The 23,959-nt window shown below is 43.1% G+C and overlaps 1 protein-coding gene across 1 annotated transcript; it reads right to left on the minus strand.

Annotated features, from left to right (window-relative positions):
- Positions 1-1,923: 1,923 nt before the first annotated feature.
- On the minus strand, positions 1,924-23,139 carry LOC130913452 (solute carrier family 12 member 2-like). Its single transcript, XM_057832083.1, has 25 exons — positions 22,674-23,139; positions 20,861-20,983; positions 20,164-20,239; positions 20,001-20,096; positions 19,716-19,855; positions 19,399-19,618; positions 18,625-18,752; positions 18,433-18,517; positions 18,218-18,369; positions 17,732-17,839; positions 17,232-17,355; positions 16,322-16,423; positions 15,925-16,080; positions 15,721-15,820; positions 12,458-12,569; positions 12,231-12,371; positions 12,053-12,159; positions 11,905-11,984; positions 11,374-11,511; positions 11,150-11,263; positions 6,747-6,858; positions 6,584-6,670; positions 6,368-6,503; positions 6,232-6,299; positions 1,924-2,279 (listed from the first exon to the last, which is right to left on the minus strand). Exons 1-25 carry the CDS (start codon positions 23,058-23,060, stop codon positions 2,144-2,146), a joined length of 3,228 nt encoding a protein of 1,075 aa, XP_057688066.1. The 5' UTR covers positions 23,061-23,139; the 3' UTR covers positions 1,924-2,143.
- Between the last annotated feature and the right edge of the window lie 820 nt (positions 23,140-23,959).

Consider the following 23,959-nt stretch of genomic DNA (forward strand, 5'->3'; position numbering starts at 1 on the left):
AACAGGCATCAAGACAGTGATGCAATTATGTGATTTGTGTTCAAAAATATTCCGGGGATGCATGATGTCCACTTCATTGAACACATGGTTAATGGCAAATTTCTATATATTATTCACAAATATTTCATATTCCAAATAGATGTTAATCTTTTCCTAGATGATTTATATATATACTGTATGTACAGTAGGGCAAATAAGTATTTAGTCAACCACTAATTGTGCAAGTTCCCCCACTTGAAAATATTAGCAAGGCCTGTAATTGTCAACATGGGTAAACCTCAACCATGAGAGACAGAATGTGGGGAAAAAAAACACAAAATCACATTGTTTGATTTTTCAAGAATTTATTTGCAAATCATGGTGGAAAATAGGTATTTGGTCAATACCAAAAGTTCATCTCACTACTTTGTTATGTACCCTTTGTTGGCAATAACGGAAGCCAAATGTTTTCTGTGACTCTTCACAAGCTTTTCACACACTGTTGCTGGTATTTTGGCCCATTCTCCATGCAGATCTCCTCTAGAGCAGTGATGTTTTGGGGCTGTCGTTGGGCAACATAGACTTTCAACTCCCTCCACAGATTTTCTATGGGGTTGAGATCTGGAGACTGGCTAGGCCACTCCAGGATGTTGAAGTGCTTCTTACGAAGCCGCTCCTTTGTTGCCCTGGCTGTGTGTTTGGGATCATTGTCATGCTGAAAGACCCAGCCACGTCTCATCTTCAATGCCCTTCCTGATGGAAGGAGATTTTCACTCAAAATCTCTGGATACATGGCCCCATTCATTTTTTCCTTTACAGAGATCAGTCGCCCTGGTCCCTTTGCAGAAAAACAGCCCCAAAGCATGATGTTTCCACCCCCATGCTTCGCAGTGGGTATGGTGTTCTTCTGATGCAATTCAGTATTCTTTCTCCTCCAAACACGAGAACCTGTGTTTCTACCAAAAAGTTCTATTTTGGTTTCATCTGACCATAACACATTCTCCCAGTCCTCTTCTGGATCATCCAAATGCTCTCTAGAGAACCGCGGACAGGCCTAGACATGTACTGGCTTGAGGCTTCAGCAGGGGGACATGTCTGACAGTGCAGGATTTAAGTCCCTGGCGGCGCATTGTGTTACTGATAGTAGCCTTTGTTACTGTGGTCCCAGCTCTCTGTAGGTCATTCACTAGGTCTCCTCGTGTGGTTCTGGGATTTTTTTGCTCACCGTTCTTGTTATCATTTTGACGCCACGGGGAATGATCTTGCATGGGGCCCCGGATCGAGGGAGATTATCAGTGGTCTTGTATGCCATTTTCTAATTACTCCCACAGTGTATTTCTTTACACCAAGCGTTTTACCTACTGCAGATTCAGTCTTCCCAGCATGGTGCAGGGCTACAATTTTGTCTCTGGTGTCCATCGACAGCTCTTTGGTCTTGGCCATAGTGGAGTTTGGAGTGTGATTGAGATTGTAGACAATGTATCTTTTATACCAATGATGAGTTAAAACAGGTGCCATTAATACAGGTAACGAGTGGAGGCTTAGACCTCGTTAGAAGTTAGACCTCTTTGACAGCCAGAAATCTTGCTTGTTTGTATGTGACCAAATACTTATTTTCGACTCTAATTAGGAAATCAATTCTTTAAAAATCAAACAATTTGATTTTCTGTTTTTTTTCCCCACATTCTGTCTATCATGGTTGAGGTTTACCCATGTTGACAATTACAGGCCTCTCTAATCTTTTCAAGTAGGAGAACTTGCACAATTGGTGGTTGCCTACTTATTCGCCCCACTGTGTATATACATATACATACTTAGCTGGACTAGGCAAGAAAGAGCCCAGGTAGTTACCTGATGAACACTGTATAAAGGAGGTCTCTTGAGGCTGACCGAAGATGCCACGTTGTGTACTTAATTATTTATTTAAATCATGTTCAAACAAGTTAAAAAAAAAAAAAAAATTTAAAAATTTTTTTTCATTCTTTTCAACATTCTTTTCAACAGACACATTCTTTTCAACAGACACATTCCTTTCAACATTCAGTGCAAAACATGTAAACAACAAACTGTTACATGGACATACGGTCAGTTTGTTAATGACATTTTTGAAATACAATGCAACAAAAAGTCAACAATAACACACTTAATGTGACTTTTGTGTGTGTTAGGAGTAGAAAGTGAGGACGCTCTGGTGGTTTCCTCGCACCAGCATTAGAGGCGGAAGTTCCTTGGACAGCGTTTCCAGCCAGCACATGTAGAGGGCGCTGGACACTACGCCTTTCCTCGCCAGTGGCATTGTCCTGACCGAATACAATGGTACGATTTCAAAATCATCGTTATTTTTTTTTCTTGCCAGTGTTTTAATATTCAAACATCTCAACTCACTGTTATTTACAGTATATAGCACATTAAAAGCAAACACAGCTGCAAAAAAGAGCCATGTATAATATATCATCACTCTCTGAAAAAAATGCCTCAGTCATTTTTTACATAATAGTATATTACTAAAAGTGTTAGCATTTCAGCCACATTGTCATTCTATTTCTGTGCAAGTTATTTTCGTGCAGTCCTAGTTTATGTCAGTAGGAGGCACATTAGCACTGCAGCAAGCTTATGCATACACAGAGCAATGTAATTAGCAGAGAAGAAGCGATCTCAGCTACTTAGGATGTCATACATCATGAAAGTTAGCGCAAGCAAAGAAAGCTAACAAAAAAACAAGCGAATATCCTCTCTTGGTACTCAGCCAACGAGGTTAGTTTTGCCATTTTATTTATGTACATGTTAATGTGATTCTCAATTGTCCTTATAGTTCGACAAGTTAATTGTAACTTATGTGTTTGTTTAGTTTTCACGGTGTATGTTTTGGACAAGATGGATGCAAATAAATCCAGGAAACCATTTGTGCCTGCAGTACATGGGGGAGTTACAGTTAGTAAATATCAAAAGTTAAATGAATGTTTCGTTTTTTTGTTTTTCCTGAAAATCTGGGGGGAAAAAATACTATTTTAAGACATTGATATGTCTGGTAGAGGTGTGTGATAATTATCGGTCCGATAATTATCGGTCTGATAATAGGAATTATGACGTCATCCCAATAAATACACTAACATTATTAATAGGCCCGATAAAATATAGTATTTTTGGCACGGTGTCGGTGGATTGGGATGTGTGCGTTTTAGTTGTTTCATGGTCAAAGACCACAAACGTCTCCTCTACTGTTGCATCAAATGTTTTATTTGCTGACAAAGCACAATACCTGTTGGGTCTATGTTTGTTTTAGTTCAGTGCTCATTGTTCAGGGGAACACACCGTTAATTATATTGACTAATTGATTGTGATTGACTCAAATTATATTTATTTGAAAAAATATGGGCACTTTATGTGAAGTCAAAACGGTTCTTGTCTTTGTTTTGTTCATTATTATAATGTTCATGTCGTCATGAAAATTCTGGTTAGGTCAAAGGCAAATCTATGCTGAATCCACCACTAGTATCTTTGGTCTACAGGTGTTCAAAAACCCATGTGAATATACATTTTAAAATATATATATATCATCGGTTATCGTATCGGTATCGGCCTTGAGAAGCAGAAAGTTATTGATATCGGTTTCAAAATATGGATATGGTGCACCCCTAATGTCTAGAAACTTTTTTTTTGAAGAAGAAGAATTTTCTGAGAAAATAAATATATTTTTTCCTGTCCATATTAGTATTTTATTTTCATTCATTCATCTTCTGTGTTCCTTATTCTCACAAGGGTCGTGGGCCGTAGCCTATCCCAGCTAACTATGAATAGTAGGCAGGGTACAACCTGAATCATTTGCCAGCCAATCGATGGGCACAATCAGACAAACAACCATTTTCGCACACACTCATACCTAAGGACAATTTGGAGCGTTCAATCAGCTTGCCATGCATGTATTTTTTTTTTTTTTTTTTTAAAACCTGTCCTGTTTAGCTGTTTGACACGGAGAATGGAAGTCTAGGTGCCCGGATGGTCTGAACAGTTTTAATGTTTCACATTGAGAGTCTGACATATTCCCATTGTGATCATTCAACATACCTCGTTTATTATGACAAAGCAGCGAACAGGAAGGGATTATGGGGGAACAGAAGAAAAGAAACACAAGAGAAGAAAGAAAAGAAACACAAACTACCACAAGAAATACATTGAACATCTAGACTAACTACTAATATGTTGGTGCTATCGTCAGCTCCTGTTAACACCATGTGGGGGGCCTGTTGACCAGGGAAAGAGGCCAATCATAGGCTAAATCAGTGCTTCTCAATTATTTTCTGCTACGCCCCCCCCCCAAGCAAGACGTATATGTTTCGCGCCCCCCCAAACTCTCTGCCGCCACTGTAAATAGTATTGTCTATTACTGTAGTATTGTATTATTACTATTATAAATACGCATCTGCCTAATATTGTGTCCTTTTTTTCTAATAAAGAAAAAAAGTAACATAGATCAACTTATAATAAAGTATAACTTTATTAACATTGTTTTGTTTGTAACAGAGAAGACTTGACGTGCATCAATTTGCCTGAATTTTTAAAAAAAAGTCACATTCAAACTCTAAAAATACACTCAAGGTACATTTTTGACCATTTGATACAGAAAAATAAAATGTAATAAAATCAGTAAATAATAACAAATTCAAAATGATTACAAACATTCACTCATGAGGACAATATGCCAAAAAATTTGACCGAAAAAACAAAAATGAATAAAGGAAAAAAAGAGTGTCCTTGGACAGAAGGACAGTTTTTAGTGGAGTCATTTTGCAATGAGCATGCTAACAATGCTCACTGGTTTACTGATATAACACTGACAAAGTAGGACGATTGTTGGCAATATTCGGCACGTTTTCGCTGAAAAACAATCAAGCGGCTTATCAATGAGATTGGGGTCGAATGTCTTTAAGTGGCGTCTTAATTGATTTGGCTTCTGGCGGTCCGCTATAATTATTTTTAGACACAGTAAACAGTCTTTCCTCATCACCCACAGTATTAAAAGTCAAAGCTAAAAGGCAAACGGCACGAACAAAGCGCATTCTCGGCGGCCGAGGTAGAACCGTAGGTGAGGGCGGTCGTCGTGACGATCCCGAGCCGAAAATGGCACTTATCGGGCGGCGGCGTGAGAACCGGACAAGACAGTGGGTCGCTGCGTGAGTGAGTCCGGTCGGAAAACGGCTTTCGAAAACGGCGGCGGTGTAGGCGCACTATCCTAGTCCCCTCACTATCCACTCGCGGGGGCCTGCGCTTGTCAGTGACGTTCCTTATTCTTGGTATATGAATATACAACTTTAGCATTCGTTAATAATACGCTCTGTGTGTAGTATCATCCATCGATTTTCCTTTTTAAATGAGCACTTTTAAGCGAACGCAAGAAGTAACAACAGGAACATTTTTAAACAGGCATTTTACGGGAGAGCATTTCGACTCTTCGGCCAATCACGGGAGAGCATTTCAACTCTTCGGCCAATCATATAGCGAGAGCGAGTGGATAGTGAGGGGAAGAGGATAGTGAACCTACAGCGGCGCACTGCTCTTCATATTTGTTTTCTGTGTAATGAGTGCTCTTCCTTAGTTCAAAAATACTGCACGCACTCTGAAAATGAGAGCGCCACTGCCACCCACTGAGTGGATGCGCAAGTACACTTTATTCCAGTACGGCAGGAAAAAAAAAAAAAAAGCATGTTCCCCGAGGTCACATGCGCCAGCCCCGGCATCGCTCTGCGCCCCCCCAGGGGGGCGCGCCCCACTATTTGAGAAGTACTGGGCTAAATAATTGAAAGGGGTGGAGTGTACACATATCAGCTCTGTGATCTAGAACCCAGCAATCGTGTGAATCCCTTGTGAGTGTAAGCCCGTTGGCGACCAACCCGAGGCCGCCCCATCGCCAATCCCGGCACCGGGACCCCCCGCCCGAGCGTGCCCTATCACATCCAGCCGCACGCAATCCCACCAGACACGCGACAGCCACGCAGATGAGCAGAGACGCCACGCGGGCGCCAACCCAGGGCCACGGCTCCCACCCAGCCAGCATGTATTTTGGATGTGGGAGGAAACTAGTACCCAGAGAAAACCCATGCAGGCACAGGGAGGACATGCAAACTCCACACAGAACGGCTGGAGCGCTCCAGCACCCCAGCGACCCTCGTGAGGATAAGCTATGTGGATGATGAATGAATGAATTTTCACATATAGCCATAAAATTCAAGTGAAGTTGTGAAGAATGATTCTCACATGACAATGAGCTTGGCATCTCCAGAATGTTCCTTGAGAAGCTCGTTGAGTCGGATCTGACGATTGCTCTGAACACAAAATGAGGTGTTGAGTTGTTGCCGGTCTTTATGCACGCGTGTTTGCGAGTCGGTCTCACTTTGGCCTTGTACAGCTCCAGCTCGTTGTCAGTGATCCTCCAAGGCTGCTCAGCCTTCAGACGCTCGGCCGCCTCCTGGTCCATGTCCTCCTCTTTCAGTCGATACGACTCTACCAGGGCCTTGAACCACAACTTACTGCACACATTTATATTATCATTATGTATATCATGTTCATGACATACATATACATACATATTTCCATTGTGTGTTGGTACTTATGTTTCTTGGGTTTGGTATTGATGTCTCCCAAGACGTTGATGTCGGAGAAGTCAATGCGGAACCTGCTGAGCAGGGTTGCCATCCTGGACATAAAATAAACATATTGCTGCGCTTCTTTTCCAATGATGTGTATGTTAGACGTGTGAATGTGTGACTGACATGCGTCTGTCATGGTCAATGCGGTTGATTTTTCCTCCAATGAAGACTCGAATACGGCAGTCGGCCCATTTGCTTCTGTTGGTTAGCAGGTAGGGAACCAGCAATGTCAACCCTAAAAACAAAACGTGCACTTACTACACATTACTAGTCATTTATTATTATGGTATTTAAATTGTTAATAGCTTAAAATGCATTGTAATGTGTATTAAAAATATGAAAGACTAGTAGATATAAGCCTCATTATTTAGGTAATGTCAACTGATATCCTTCTGCCTCTTTATTCCAGTTTCATATATGTATAGAGGTGTCTGTGTGAACACACATACACACCACCACATATTTGTCAAAATTATTCACTCACTCTTCCAAATAAGGCTATGGCCACAGGCAGAGGTGGGTAGAGTATCTAAAAAGGTTAATCATGTAAGAGTAGCATTACTTCAAAATAATAGTAGAACTATTGACTCAAGTACAAGTAAAAAAGCAGTCGGTGAAAAGAATACTGACATAATGAGTAACTGCTTACATTGTCAGATACGATGGTAAATTATTTCTCAGCATATTGTCATGTGGATTTTATTGATGTTGACAGGCAAAGAAAACAATCAGGTCAAGCGGTAATGGCTAGTTGGCATGCAAACGTATGCTGAATCGCAGATGACCTGACACTAAATGCTATGTATTTGTGCCTTATATACTGTTCTCAGTTGTTCTTTGTGACATATTAAAGAGTACACAGTCTCTGTGATGGAAGATTTGGTGTGCATGAGTGTGATGCAATATGCTGGCAATATGCTGATACATTGGTACATGACAGAACCCCCCTCTCAAGGGACGGCTCCAGAAGTCCCAAGAATTGAGGCCACCAAGGGCTACTAATGCACTGACCCGTCAGAGTCCATGGCCTCATCCACTGAGGGCATCAGCTCAATCTCCTCCTAGCCAGTGGGGGAATCAACTACTGATGGCACAGGGTCGGGTTCAGAGTCAGATGCAGGCATGCGCTGAGAGCAAGCCGCTCTCGGTCGACCCCGCCGACGGATGGTTGGTCCGGATGGAGGCGGTGGAAGTCTGATATGAGGGTCCGATCTACAATCCGCACAGCTGGGACCCACATACTCTCCTCAGGACCATATCCTTCCCAGTCCACTAAATATTAGAGGCAGGCCCCTGTCCCGGCGGCGTGACTGGAGCAGGCGGCGAACCGTGTAGACAGGACCCCACCAGGCGAGGAGGGGGAGGTGGTGCTGCATTCAGGACCAACGGGCTTTCATGGACTGGCTTTAGTTTGGAGACATGGAAGGTTTGGTGAACCTTCATAGACCTGGGTAGTTGTATTGTCGGACAGCTGATGGGCTGATGATCTTCTCGATGGGAAATGGACCAATGAACCTGGGTGCCAGTTTACGTGATTCCACCTGGAGTGGCAGGTCCCGGCAGAAAGCCATACCCTCTGGCCCACTTGGTATGCAGGGGCTGCAGTCCATCGTCGGTTGGCTCTGATGGCTGATGGTTGATAGCCGAAGACAGTGTGAAAGGGAGACAGGCCGGTGGCAAAGCTGGGAAGGGAGTTGTGAACGCATTCCACCCACAGCAGATGTTGTGCCCAAGAATGGGGGTTGCGTGAAGCCATTCAGCGGAGGGATGTCTCAAGCTCTTGGTTGAGCCTTTCCGACTGGCTGTTAGACTGGAGGTGATAGCCTGACGTGCGACTCGCTGTGGGTCCCAGGAGGCAACAGAACTCCTTCCAGACGGAGGATGCAAACTGCGGACCCCAGCCAGATACCACATCCCTTGGTAGTCCGTGAATTCGGAACACCTGCTCCATTACCACCTATGCCGTCTTCTTAGCAGTGGGCAATCTTGGCAGCGGGAGGAAGAGGGCCATCTTGCTGAACCTGTCCACAACCGTGAGGATGAAAGTGTTTCCTTCAGAATGAGGGAGTCCGGCGACAGAGTCCATTGATATACGGGACCAGGGTCGTTTGGGGACAAAGAGGCGATCAGTGCGGCAGGCGCTGGGGCCAGGCTGATATCTTTTTTGACCTACTCCTCAATGTCCCAAGTCAACGTGGCAACTAGACAGGAATCCGGGAGAATGGGCTTGGAATCCTCCACTAGTGCTTAATCCTTCTGGAATACTCGAGAAAGGGCATCGGGCTTTGCATTCCGGGAACCAGGGCGGTAAGAGAGGGTGAAATTGAAACGTGTGAAGAGTAAGGACCACCAGGCCTGCCGCGGGTTCAACCGCCGAGCTGTTCTTATGTATTCAAGGTTCTTGTGGTTGGTCCACACCAGAAACGGAACGTTTATCCTTCAAGCCAGTGTCGTCATTCTTCCAGAGCGAGTTTCACAGCCAGCAGCTCGCGATTCCCAATGTCATAATTCTGCTCTGCCGGGGACAGTCGGCGAGAGTAGAAGGCGTATTGATATAACTTGCCGCTCGATGCTACACGCTGTGAAAGCACTGGCCCGACCCACACGTCGGACGCATCCACCTCTACCACAAATTGTCGCTCTGGGTCGGGCATTTGGAGGACTGGGGCAGAAGTGAAGCGTGCCTTAAGTGTCTCAAAGGCCTTGTCGGCTGCTGGAGTCCACCTGAACAGAACCTTTGTGCTGGTAAGGGCTGTGAGGGGAGATGCCACTGTGCCGTAATTCCGGATGAATCGTCTGTAGAAGTTGAGGGAGCCCAGGAATTGTTGCAGTTTCTTGAACTAAATGCTATTTATGTGTGCCATATATACTGTTCTCAATTGTTCTTTGTGACATATTAAAGAGTACACGGTCTTTGTGATGGAAGCTTTGTGATGCATGAGTGTGATGCAATATGCTGATACATTGGTACATGACACATATCATCTATATCAGACATGTCCAAAGTCCGGCCCGGGGGCCAAATGCGGCCCTTGGTCAAATTTCATCCGGCCCCCAGCCTCTGTCATAAAATCATTAACGTCTGGCCCGCACATAGACTTGATAAATTGGTCAGCAGTACTGCTACCAGCATATGAAGTAGCTTACACACTAAATGCTGCTCCTCATTAACCAACTCAAAGCAACATTACCCCGTGTGACCCTTTACTCCCAATTTAAAATCTAAAATGGCGACAATCAACAAAAAAAAAGTTGACTGCGACGGCCGACGATTCAATGATTGGTGGAAATTGGACTATTTCTTTACTAAAATACGCAACAACTCTGTCCGCCTCATTTGCAAAGAGACAGTCGCTGTTTTTAAAGAGTTCAATGTGAGGCGATATAACCAAACAAGACACGCTGACATGTACGACAAGATTACAGGAAAGATACGCAGCGAGAAATTAAAGCAACTTGAAGCTAGTTTAATTTTACATCAGCAGTATTTTTCAAGAGCCCGAGAGTCCAAAGAGAACGCCACAAAGGCTAGTTGCGAGATTGTTGAAATTATTAATTTAAAAAAAATAATAAAGCAAATGTGACACACGGAATGGCTTGCTAAAATGTGTTTAAATATATTGTTCTACGTAAAGCACGTCAGCCAAGGTCGGAGCCCCACATTTTTACCACACCAAATCTGGTCCCCTTTGCAAAAAGTTTGGACACCCCTGATCTATATTAACTGTTTTTATTATACTGAACTATAACCTATTACATGACCATATTGGGTTAAAAAAAATACACAAAAATCATCAAATTTCAAACAAAAAAATCTTCAGAAATAACACATCAGCAGTCCATAGAGCATGTGTACCCTCTAGTGGAGAAACCATTTCCTACCATGAATTGAAAAAGACCATATCTCCAGTTTTCTGTAATCTATCAGTGCCAAGTAAAAATAGAAGTTGAAATCCACGCTTTCGACTGATTTTGACTCAAAGTCAAATACCTTCATTTTTAAGGCACTTTAAAGATGCCACTTGTACCAGCTGGGTGCGGTTATGTGACCGTATTGTTACGTCTGATTGGTATAATGGAGTCGTGATTATTTGTGAATCTGGTAGAGCTACTGTGGGTCTCTGGCAAAAATATAGTTGAATCAAATATGTAAAATAAAGAGGAAAAATGTAAAGACATGAGTGTAGCCCAAAATAGTGGAATAAAAGTAGTGTTTCTTCTTCAAAAATCTGCTCAAGTAAAAGAAAAGAGGTGGTAAAACTTCTATTAGAGTACATTTACTCCTGAAGTTACATAAGTAAATGTAACAGAGTAAATATTACGTGTTAATACCCACCTCTGGCCACAAGTGGATAAAATAAAACACCTAGGCATGCAGGTTGTTATGAGTGTGAGTTGCAATTAAAACAATTTTTATCGGACTGCATTGTCAAGTGGAAAGCTTGGCAATGTGGTATTATGCTGTGTGGCTTCTTAGGAGTTGGGCTAGCCCCCTTATTTCCTAAGAAAGGAACTTGCAAACTGACCTCCATCATCAAAAAGCCACCAGACATCGATGGTTCCTTTGCCTTGTTTCTTCTTGAATTGCTGACTGGATTCCAGGAGACGGAGATCGCTGGAACTCAGAGCTGATTTGGTATCTATGGACCCAAAATAATACACAATAACAGAGGGACATGCTTTTTTTTTTTTGCTCTTGCATCAACCTCATAACACTATGGAACTGTATTAATAATAAGAGGTTAGTCACCTCTGATGATGAGCGGGCTGCTCTGGTTGCTAGTTGTCTTTGATGGACTGGAGTCTGAATCGGAGTCTTTAGTCAGTGTGACAGTTACTGGTGTGTCCTTACTGACTGGTGGCTTGTCATGGGAGCAAGACAGCTCGTCTGTAAGGAATATGCAGAACCCCTACACTTTTAACATTGGGTGTCAAAATGACTAGAAAAATTTAGTGATCGACTTATTATGTCTGCACGGCTGTGATTGCCAGCCCTCCAATATCAGAAGGATTGAACATCTAACAGCATCGATGTAAGTGAATGAGATAATGAGACTGCAGGTGATGGCTACGTGATCGTGTCATGAGACACTGGGATTGACTGGTGCTGTCTGTATGGACCTTGCACATGCTCGAAGGCACTTGGAGATTGGTTGATGATGACTACATGATTGTGACATCATATTTGAGATTTGTTGATGTCTTTATGAGTGTGAGATCTGTTTACGTGCTTTGCTCGGTGCTGCTGTTTTAGTTGGCGACAGTTATTGCTGCCATTGACCTTGTCCTTGGATATGAGAGATGTCCAGACCCTCAGGAAGCCTCAGAATGACCATACCAAACTGCAGGTCAAAGGCGTCACTGCGGAATAACATCTTCAATGCATTAGTGAATAAAAGAAGGAAAAAGAAGAAGAACCAAATTCCTACTGGATGATGTTGATGTAAGCCTCCACATCATTCATGTGACCTTCCATCCAATTGTTCTTGAAGCCGAGTACCAGCGTGTTGGGCTTCAGGCGGCCTAAACCCACTGACTGAACCAGGAGACACCTATGTCAGTCAGTCAATCAATCAATTAGGGAGGGATGTGGAGTGTTGACAGCACCTGCAGGAGGAAGTGCACGCCGTGTCTGAGCGTGTCGGAGAAGACTGGCGCGTAGAAAGCTTTGAAGCGCTTCTTGTTGAGCCAACGCTGGCAGCGTGCGTGCTCCTGAGACGCCTCCTTCACATTGGGACGCCGAGATGCCTGAAAATACGTGTGGCATACGTGCAAACAGGAAGGGCTTATGCAAGGTGTCATTAGATAAAGAAAGTGTGTAAGCATGTACGTACAATCCTGACATGTCCGCAGACCATCAGGCCCACATTTTTGGTGAAGGAATGGACCATCTGCAACAGAGCGGGTCGAGAGCTCGGATACCCTGTCAGAACCAAACACTGAGGCCTGTGAGTATAAAACATACAATATTCAGCCGGATGGAGAGACACTGTCATCGACAGAAACTGTGGGATTAGTTGGTGTCTGCGTGGAACTTTGTAATGTGCCAGGAGACACGCTTCAATAAGATGAAGTATGCATTTCTCTCTCATGTAAGCTAACTAAATGTAGGCTAACTGTACCTGAATGGATTTCACATCTCCAGAGAAATGAACGCTGGCGCAAACTGCTGCCGCTGCTCTTTGTTTTTTTACGTATTTTTAACTAAACTTACATTTTAAATTGCAGCACATCTACATGATGAAGGCTAGCCTGGACTTTTAATTTCGTGGTTACTGTGCTCTCTTGCAGGGCTGGCGGTGCGGGTTCGAGTCCCGAACTGGTCGAGGTGGCGGATCGCGTTACTAGTACAGTATGATAGAAAAGAGTTGATGTGCTTGTCTTATCTGTATGTGCCTCAAAGAAACTTTTGATTGGTTGTTTCTACAAGTGATGTGCCAGTAAGTCCTCTGGTTGATGTCGATATGGATTTATGATTTGATAGGCGAGTGTGAAATTGACTCATGTCTCCATGAATCACTTCAGTACCACGATAAACTCATCAGTTCAGATCAGTTGATCATGTGGTGATGTCTACATGGATCTATAAAATGTTTTTGAATTAGCCAATAACAACTGCATGAATCTTCACTGTGCCAGTAGACAACGGGGCCGGATGTATGGGTGGGCCAGGGTGGGCACGGCCCACCCAGACGTGAGTCGTGCCCACCCAATAAAAATGTCGGGAATATCTATTGTAGCGTCACATTGGATATAGAGAACGCACGGAGAGTTGGTCTCACCTACTTTTTTATTGCACAATTAACGGTTACTGTTGGCCGCAACCACGCTGTTGTGAATTCCCTGCTGTGAGGGCTGGACAGCGAACTGCCTCGCTTTGGGACAACTGCGTTGTTGCACATGCGCAGAGTATTCTAAAAAGACCGCGGTTGAGGAAAAAAAGTTCGTCCTCGGCCGATAAGTAAGTTATAATGTTCTCCATATATACTGCAATCATATATGTGATGCTTGTGCTTATATCAGTACTCTTTATTATTGTTTGTAGTTCGTAGCACGTTAGCTCCGCTCGTAGCATTCTATTGCTAACGTAGCGCCTAGAGCGTGATAATATATGTACAAGTTGCACTGTATTGGATCGCTAAGGGTACATCCCGAAATTAATCCCATTCAATGTTCAGATTTGAGATCGCTGTCCATTGTGATGGTAGTTTTCTGATTCATTTAGCTACCTAGTGCTTAGCTTGCAGCTATAGCAGCCCTCTTGTTTGTGGGAATTGCCATTTATTATTGATGGTTAATTGCTTGTCCAATGTGGACATCTAGTGGTCATTTTTTGGATAACGCCTAGTTCGGTTTAGGCTGGAATTCATTCAATTCATTTTATTGTGAATTGTACATGTTATTTCACTATAATACGTTTATTGATGTTTTTCTTTATTTCTTTTTGATACACAAACCACACACTTTCAAATTAATGTCCAAATGCATTTAAACGGCTCAAAGGAATGAAAAAACTGTAATTTAATTTCATCAAACCAACTGAAGTTGCTGCATCTTCTCTGACCGGAGGATTAGGTCAATTATATTCAGCCGGCAATGTTTTCACCGACCCCCAAATCCTCACACACATCGAACAAGCATTCACCAAAACAAGCTGTTTTTCCAACCTCGTTTGTTATCCGCGCGCTTCCTCTCACTCCTCCAGACACATTCTCGCAGTCGGACATCCGGGCATTAATGACGTCACCAGCCACAACAAAGCGTCGCCATATTGATATGGGGGCAAAAACACGAGTCACAAGCAGTTGCTCTGTCCTGCATTGTAGTACAAACGCGTTGAACTTTTGTCTTATTTGCGGTCTTTTTTTTCCCGTCGGAATGACTAAAAGTTGCCGTGTTGCGGGTTGTAACACAAGGAAGAGTTTGGAGCCGCATTTGAAATTCTTCATTCTTCCTCGTGAGAAAAAAAGGACAAGCAAATGGATGAAGCAATTAATCGAGGAACAATAAAAGAAGACTGTTCCGTGGACCATTCTCGCCAGTGGGAACCTAAATCCAGGCACAATTACATTTGCAGCCGACTGCTGCTCTGATCGGTCAATCGGTATATTATTGGCCTGGTGGGAATTGGTTATTTTGCATAAATACAGTAATGCTTGGAGGCGAATTACCGGTTACGGCACAAATAATCACTCCGTATATACTACCAGTTTTCTTAGTTCCACACAGTACATATTCCACGTAATTGATGAAGGTCAACTTACTGGGTGACTTTATGAGGTAGTTGTAGATGTTTCCGAACTCCACTGCAGGCAATTCCTTTGGATTGTTTATCCAGCTATCAGCTGCGACTTTGTACGGGCAGATTTGCAGGCCAATACACGCTTATTTTAAGTTGCATCGCCTCCTCGCGTCTGTCGGCAGTGACTCGTGATAATAATAAGTCATGTTTAAGACGTCTTTATGAAAAAAAGACGCAAAACACAGCTGAAATATATGAATTTCAGACGTTTGTCTACGGATGTTTACCTGTGTGTGCCCCCATCTCAAAATGGCGACACTTTGCTATGCGAGATGACGTCATTGTGACATTAAACTGACCGCGAGAATAAGTAGATAGATGAATGAAAAAAAAATAAACCCCCCAAAAATTAATGCAGCCTCAATGTGACACAAGCCAGTGTCCTACTTGTGCCAGTCCCAAGCCCGGAGAAATACAGAGGGTAAAAAAAAGCCTGCATTGGGGTGCCCCCTCAAGATTTCTTAGTGCCCACTCTGGTGGGTATTCCTAGATCCGGGCCTGGTAGACAATCTAGTTTCGACTGATACGATCTGTTGAAGGTAAACATACTCTGGGATTATTTGATGACGGTTTAGTATACTTGATTTCGGATCACAAGAATCTTGACACAAGTCTCAGTGATTTGTGGTTTTGGGCGAGTCTCACTCCAGTCTGGTATTGTCTACACGGATCTATCATTTGATCCACTCTTGAGATCAGCCTTTTATCAAAAGACGATGTTTGCAGATTTCATAACATTGATTCTTGGTTAATCTGATTATGTCTTTTGGTCCAACAGCCTCAATTTGAGCTCACCTGAAATTCTTAACATGGTCCTCCACAGCAGTTAGGTTGAGACATTGTGTGAGAGCCTGGTTGTAGATAAGAGCCTGGGTGGATGAGCCCCAGTTGACATCTTCACCAGGCATAAGCAGACATGAACAAAGTGACGAAAAGAAGATAGTAGTTAGAGCCTTGGGAGGTCTGACACGTTGAAGATAGTCTGCGTTCCGCGGTCACCAGGCTTCTTGTAGCTGACGTAGATGTAGAGTGCCAGGACAATGAGCAGCGTGACTAGCGCCGCCCACCAGTTGATGACGAACATTACCACACAGCACAGGATGGCTCCCGCCAAAGACACCCACATGTTGTAGTACTTGAAGCTGGGACGCCACCCTATGGCGACAAGAGGGCGAGGCATTAGTCTGATGAATACATCTTGAGTCATCCTTGAGATCGGATTAATTTTAAAGCAATCCCAATACCCTTAATATAAAATTAATTCTAAAACAATCCCGACACCACATAGCCTTTATGAGGAAAAAATGCTCAGTTGTTTTTTTTCTCACTAGAGGTGAGTCACTTCTAACATATAGTTGTCATACCTCTCCAAAACCGACTGAGGCATCAAGCTCACCTGGAGAGTTGGCGAGCGAGGCGTGGAAGACTGAGAAGTTGATGAGCGCATAGGAAGCCAGGAAAAAGTTGGAGATGATCGGAGCAATGATGTTCAACTCAGCTGAGAGGAAAACAACAACAAACGTTGAAGACTCCAGATAACCCCCAATCACACTTCAAATTTGTCTTCAAATAACTAACGCAATGACCCTCTGTGATACCAGTATTTTTTCATCATCAAAGTGAATGTGCCTTTTAAGGGAACACTGATTAAAATGACATGTTGGTTCTGTATGCTTTATTTTAATGTAACTCATTTATAACATACAAGCTTTGAAAATAATTTGCACAATAAAATAATATCAAAAACCTTATTTTGACATTAGTCGACATTGTTGTTTACATCGCAATATGTTGACATAAAACGATGCCGCCGTGATTATGTTTTGCATTAAAAAGACTATTTCTTTTAGGCTGCGAGGACAATTATTTGTTGTGGTGCTTTGTAACATTGACTCGAACAACCAAAGCTGAAAGGTTGAGAGCTAATAGCTATAGCCCGTCGCACCTTTTTATGTCACCACATTGACGAAATAGAAATGTTTAAAATTGTATTAAAATTCAAAATTATTTTCAGAGGTTATTTATAACAGATAAGTTATTAACAATAAAATAAAATATATAGGACCAAAATGTCATTGTAATTGGAGTTCCCCCTAAGAAGTGCAGCCTGGTATTGTTGTTTGTGATGTGTTATAGTGTTTTATTGCCTTCCTGGGATTCAAAAAAAGAGCTTCAAAGTGTTTTGCAACTGTGGTTTTCCTTGGCCCCATTCCAGGGCATTACCGTAGGTACAATGTAAAAAACTAGAAATTTGATTATTTTGAGAGGCTACAGAATTAAAGCAAAAAAGAGCATCGGTTAGCTACCAATGAGGATGAAGGCAAGGCCGATGCAGAAGGTTAGCACGTAGCCGCGCAATGGTTCATTGTTCTTGCCATAACCTTTGGCGAAGACGCCAAGGCCTGGGTAGATGTTGTCCTTGCAAAGAGCCTACACACAAGCACATACACACACAGTAGTACACTTCTTGACACGTTAGATTCTTTTTATAGACTGCCCTCAAATAGTCATCATTTTTATTCATTTTCAAGATGTATTTGTTCCATCTTGCTTCTAGCATGTAGGTGCATCTTCACTTTTTAAAATAAAATGGTCCCATTTGGGATAAAGAGACATGTGATGCCTCTTGAAGAATGATACACAGAATAGCTGTCTTGAACAAAAATTGGTCAATAATCTAATCTGCTTGATTATATAAAGGGAAAAAACCCAGTGTTAACTCTAGAATTACCTCATTTTTTACAAATTTTAGTGGCTGCTGGTGGGAGTTTTCTCCAGCTAGAAAAGATTTTGTGTTTATACCCACCTGGAAAACTTTTGGAGCACTGACTAGCGAGGCCAGAGCGGATGACAGAGTGGCTGAGAAGATTCCTGCTGTTATCAGAGGACCAAAAGCTGAAACCAGACTCATTGCCTGCACACACAGAAACATGTCTATATAAGTAGGAACAATGTGTACATTTTAGTGTTAGAAGTATGCAAATATTTTTTTTGTTCATATCCCACCGTGTAGTTGTGGGGCTTTACGGCTCAACAAAGAGGCACTCTTTGGAAGATGCATTTTACAAGCTAACGTATAGCTAGTTGGCTAAATGCAAGTCAAAATAGCAGGGTTCTCAACTCTTATTTATCTTCTCTACCACTTATCCTCACAAGGGGTACAGGGGTGCTAGAGCCTATCCCAGTCATCTATGGGCAGGAGGCAGGGTACACCATTAACTGGTTGCATTTCGGAGTTTTTATTCATGTATTTAATTATCTAGGGTTTTTTTTTCGCCCCGGCCCATTGTACCTGGAAGTCATTCATGAGTCCGTACTGGCAGCCTCCCTCCTTGCAGATCGAAAAGTCATACCCAAGCCTACAAGCGGCAGAGTCGGTGCAGTTGACTGTGTCGATCAGGGTGTCGTTAATGTCACCCGTCGCGTCTCTCACCATGACCGACCCTGATGGATCACCGACACACATATTAGTTATCTACTTGATGAGGTCACAGAGCCATCACTGACCTGCTGAGATGGCCACACCCACGTAGGTTAAGCCCGTGATGAGGATGGCGAGCAGCGTTCCTTTGGGGATGGCAGACTGGGGATCCTTTGAAAAATGGTTACCATACAAATGATTGAGGCTGTAGCCACTAGGGAGTAAACTCAAAAAGATTGAGACTCCAGTCTCTCATTGCTAGTGTTGGTCAAACTTACAGTGAGGTCTCCAGAGATGTTGGCTCCTGCCAGGATCCCAGTGGCCGCTGGGAAAAAGATGGCAAATACAGAGAAGAAGGTCTCACCATCCCTAAAGTCTGGACCCAAGTTCTCCACAAAGATGGCCGCTGTGGATGTGATAAAGAATCTCAGGCACACCACCAGAGCAAAAAGTAGCATTATGTAAGACTGTTTCAGCCTCTGACTGTGTTAGCAGCTAGCACTTAGTACTTTTGATAAATGAATGTCTCAGGACTTAATATGATAAGGTCCGAGCCCTCAACTGCTGCTTTAAGGAAGTGATGAAAGGGCGTGGAGGAAAAACGGGCCCAGAGTAGAGGTATGTCCATCATTTTCTTAAATAAAAGTGAAACATGAAAATAGCGTTGGCTTCGTAGATAGCGGTGTGTATATCAGCTAAAGTGCACTTCAAATGGGACTTTATTGCATGCGGCAGAACCTTTAATCACTCATTTCATGTGAAGAATAAACACTGACGGCCCCTTTATGTTGTGAAAATACAATACTTGCAAAATATACAATATTTGAAAAAAATATATATATTGTCCTTTTTGGGGGGACGTCTAGCGACGCTTTCGCCTATACCCTGGCTAGATTCAATGTATGTAAAGAGCTCTCATGTGCAAAGAGTTACTATCTTGTGTCAGCAGATGACATTTAAAGATAGGTTAAGGATGTCTACATTAAGGAAACCCTGTGCTATTTATGCTTTTTAAATCATGTATGAGGGTAGATTAAACTTTTTTGCCTGACTTTGATATCCAAAGAATCCTTTCGCCTTCTTATCCTGAGAAGGAATTAGGCTTCCAATGAAGTAATTTGCAATGGCGGCCAGCAGGACGATCAGCAGAACAATCTGAGCTTTGGCCTCCCACTCCATTCCTGCCACAGAGATACCCAGCAGCAGGATGACGGTCAGTGTGCCCACAATGCGAATATCGTTCAGCTCATCGGTCATCAGGGCGTCCACGTCCTGTAAACAAGCCCCCAGGGAGAAAAAGTAGAAGAGGATGAGTCAAGATGGAAACGAAGCGCAAACTGGGGCGCGGGTCGGGTGCGATGTTCCTCACGTTGAGCATCTCCACCACCGTCTCAGCAAAGCCAACCACGTACATTGCCACAGCCACTGCATTAGCAAAGGCAAATATGAGACCAATGGAGCCTCCAAACTCTGGACCCAAGCTCCTGGAGATCAGGTAGTAAGCACCACCTGGATACACATGTGACATATTTTTGAAATTTTATTAATTTGAGGTAGTAACATTCTGAAAATTGTCCTTTTAAAATCAATTAAGTCCCTAAGTTGTTTTTTTTTTTTCAATAGAAAAGGAAGGAGCAAGATTAGTTATTTTCACCTCCCCGTACGAAGCCGTTGGTGGCAATGGCTGAGGTGGACAGACCCGTGATGGTGGTCACCACAGTGGCCATCAGGATGATGGCGATGGTCAGACCTGCTCAAAACACAAAACATGAATTCGTACACACACGTTCATACGCCTTTGAGCAGAGTTGACGTACCAATGCCGGCCTGGCCGACGATCCAGGACATTCGGATGAAGAGCATCACTCCCCAGATGTTCAGCATGCATCTCACCTGCAAAATGTGTATATTAACAGAGTATATGGAAGGTCCTATTTTTTTTATACGTTCTAATATTTGTTTACGATACTGTGTATGTGCCAGGGTGTATGGGATTTAAATATATGTTCTTGTTTTCATTGTAGATCAATTATTTTGTTTAATAGGATAAGTTCCCTGATAGCATTGACGTTTGGGCAACATGTGGAATCAAGATGGCACTTATGACTGAGTTGTGATGAAGCAAAACACAGGTTGGCCAGATCATGGCAGCATTGGTTTGGCCGTAAATTCAAAATTTAAGGAGGTTTCTTCTTGGGCACAATTGGGTAACATGGGCCCAGATGATAGGTTTTTCTTTTGAGCCACACATTATTTGTAACAGACAATAATAATAATATCGCAAAATACACGAGGGCCACATCGTAACCATATCAGGTTGTCCATATCCGCAACAGAGGGTCTTCTTGTCTGGGGAAGTTCTGGGCAACAGGTGGCAGAGTTGGGAGAAGTTTCCAGAAATGATCAGTACCAATCCTATTTGCGAACTCTCTCAGTAAGTAAATCTTAAGCCCTCTGTCCAAATTCAAGGTGTAAAAGAAAGTGGATGACGTGAATGTAGCATGGGCATTGTACCAGCACTCCTTTGATCCAACCGAACTTGATGGCCGTTCCTTTGGTCTCCTTGGCCGCCCGGGAAGCCGCCTCCTCGGCTGCAGATGGCTCGTCCCCGTTGGCCATCCCGTCCTCCAGGGGATCCTGACCAACACCGTACAAAATGCTGTTGCACTCAAATTGCAAACATTGTACATATTTCCAAAATTACAAAAGAGCAGAAAAGGAGAATCAGCTTAAAACGTGAAAGGAAGTCAATCCAATAAGTGGATTCATGTTCGTGTTGTGTATGCACGTCTAATGACTTCATCTATCTTTTGCACGCCTAGGAGGTTGGGTATAAAAGGGTATGAAGGAAGAATGTTGGAATGTCACTCAAAAATTCTACTTCTACTCAAAAATCATTTTTGCATATTCGACCCCTTTGTAAAACATGAATAAATACTTGGTGGCAAATCATTTTTGCCAAGCACAGTTTCTTGTAGTTGCTTACCAGATTGGCACACACATCAGGAGTCATTTTAGTCTGCTGCTCTCTGCAGATCATTTTGAGGCTGGCGTTTGGAAACTCAGAGCTTAGCTCTTTCCATAGATTTTCCATACGATTAAAGTCAGGAGACTGGTAAGGCCATAAAGGGCCTAACCTAAAAGGGCCGCAGTGGGCACGGGGACTTATAAATTATGAAATCTACGCTTATATAATAAATAGGAAGATACTACCCCCACTCCATGCCTTTGGTCATTTTCTAATATGACAACAACACCAAGCATACAGACAAGGCCACAGTAGCATTTCTGAAGAACAGGGTTGGAGTGATTCAGTAGTCAAGAATGCCTGTTGATCTAAACCCTATTGAACACCTGTGGGTAATTCTGAAGAGACAAGTGGAGCTCACGCTCCATCAAATATCAAGCCTTTAAAACTGGTCATTCTTAAAGAATGTAATAAGATAGATGTCGTAATCTAAGAAATTTGGTAAACCAGATTGCTCTCGGGTAAAAACATTCGCTACAAACAAGACTTGTTTACATGGGTTGGAGGAACATAAATGTGTGGTTCGCAGGCATCGTGCAGGTGTATATGCTGCCAGTGAAAAACGAAAGCGAGAGAGCGCAAGAGAAAGCACATGCAGGTCATGAAGTTACACTACACAGGACAAATGAAATCTTGGCCCGGTTGAAATGAATACAACCGAGGCCCCTTCAGACAAGTGGGGTGGGATGCTAGCGGAGACATTGAGGCCCACCAGCATAAAGTACGTATGCTCACTAATAAAAAAGCCCAGAGCATCATCAGGCATGCTTTTTAGCACCTCCAGTTGCCCACCCGGGCCCCCTTTGGACCCATAAACCAGACCCTCTAGAGGGCTGTGTTCGGTTGCAGCTGCACCACCGGCACCCCACGAGCTCTGCCCCTGTATTGGTCAATATTCATCAACAAATAGCAGGAAAAGGCAGGACGTGTCACACTATGCGGTGCAACAAGCAGAAATTTTGACTCGCCAAACATCCGAGACTGTCGGTGGGTATGTTGCACTATACGAGATGTCGTAAAGCCCCCACTTCAAAATGTTGGCCAGGCAGTCAACGTTAATCCACAACGTGTCTGTTGGGCTAAAAATCGTGTAGTCTCAGTCAGGCATAACTGATGTGCTTTTCCCATCAAATATTAAAACAACCCTTAGTTTACCCTAACCCTGACCCGTTTTGCCTCAGTGAAATGTCAATAGTCCCGCACATAAGCAGTTTGGATAGGCTCCAGCAACCCCACAGCCCTCCTGAGGAGAAGCACTACGAACAATGGCTGAAGAATACTGAAAAAAACTGTCCAGACCTTATCGAGTTGGTCGTGGAGTTCAGCAAGTGAGGGTCTGTTCATCTTCTCGCCAAGTGTTGCCTCTGTCATGCGGTAGAAGTCGATGTTGGGCACGGCGTCCACAGTGTTGTGTCCAAAGGTCCTCATGTAGTAAGTGTTGGAGTGCGTGTCTGACGCTTGCGTCTGCCCCGTTCCCGTCGAGTGCAGGCTGACTGAGTCGCTACGCAGCCCATCAGCCGGCTCGAGAAAAACGTCTGGTGGAAGACCGATGTCGGCAGCGCTGCCCAATGCCCCGGGGTCATTGAAGCCCACCCGGAAACGGCCCCTTGACTCGTCCTCGTGGACCACATCCACATGAAAGCGGCTCTCCGCCGGCTCGCCTTGGCCGTAGTTCTGTCCCGACATTCCGACAAACTAGCAACAGGATAAATTCAGCTGCAGCACCGACATTTACCGAGGAGAAGAACAACCTGCGTTGCGAAAAATGGGCTTAAGAAACATGAAAAGGTCATGAAATACGCAAGAAATATAAATACATTTTTATGAGTTTTGAAGTTAAGGCTCTTGTCCTAAGCAACTGTCCTTTAGTGGTAAACAAATGAATCACTAAATAAGTTAGTCAAGTAAAGCTAAATTTCATTTAAGTTTGAACAGAGGTGGGTAGCCAAAACTTTTATTCAAGTACAAGTATCATTACTTCTAAAAATATTATTACATAAGTAAAAGTAGTCATCCAAAAAACTCAAGTACAAGTAAAAGTATTCAGTGAAAAGAATACTCAAGTATTGTAATGAGAAACTGCTTACAATGTCAGATTTCTATATGAACGGGTATAAAAAAAAAATACTGTACTAGAACGTACTACATGACAATATCAGGCAGAAAAAATACACAAAATCATCGAATGGCGACTACAAAAATCTACAGAAGTGAAGCATCATCACTCCAAAGGGCATGAGTGCCCTCTAGTGGAGAAAACATTTCCTACAATGACATTAAAATCTTGGTCTTCCTTGGTCTATCGGGGCCAAATTAAAACAGGACGAGAGGTTGAAATCCACGCTTCCAAGTAACGTTGACGACAGCGCTCTATGTCAAATGGTTTATTTTTAAAAGACGCCATGTGATTGAACAGACCGGTCTAATCATCGGACCTCTGACTGCAAATTTTTGTGAAGTCATGTGACTATATTGTTACATCTGATTGGTATAATGTGTCATGTGATTATTGTTGCTATGTCTCACTGGTAGAGAGCCGCTGTGGGCATCTGGCAAAAATAAAGTCAAATCTAATGTGTCGAATA

Source organism: Corythoichthys intestinalis, chromosome 3 (genome assembly GCF_030265065.1).
Source record: "Corythoichthys intestinalis isolate RoL2023-P3 chromosome 3, ASM3026506v1, whole genome shotgun sequence".
Lineage (NCBI taxonomy): Eukaryota > Metazoa > Chordata > Actinopteri > Syngnathiformes > Syngnathidae > Corythoichthys > Corythoichthys intestinalis.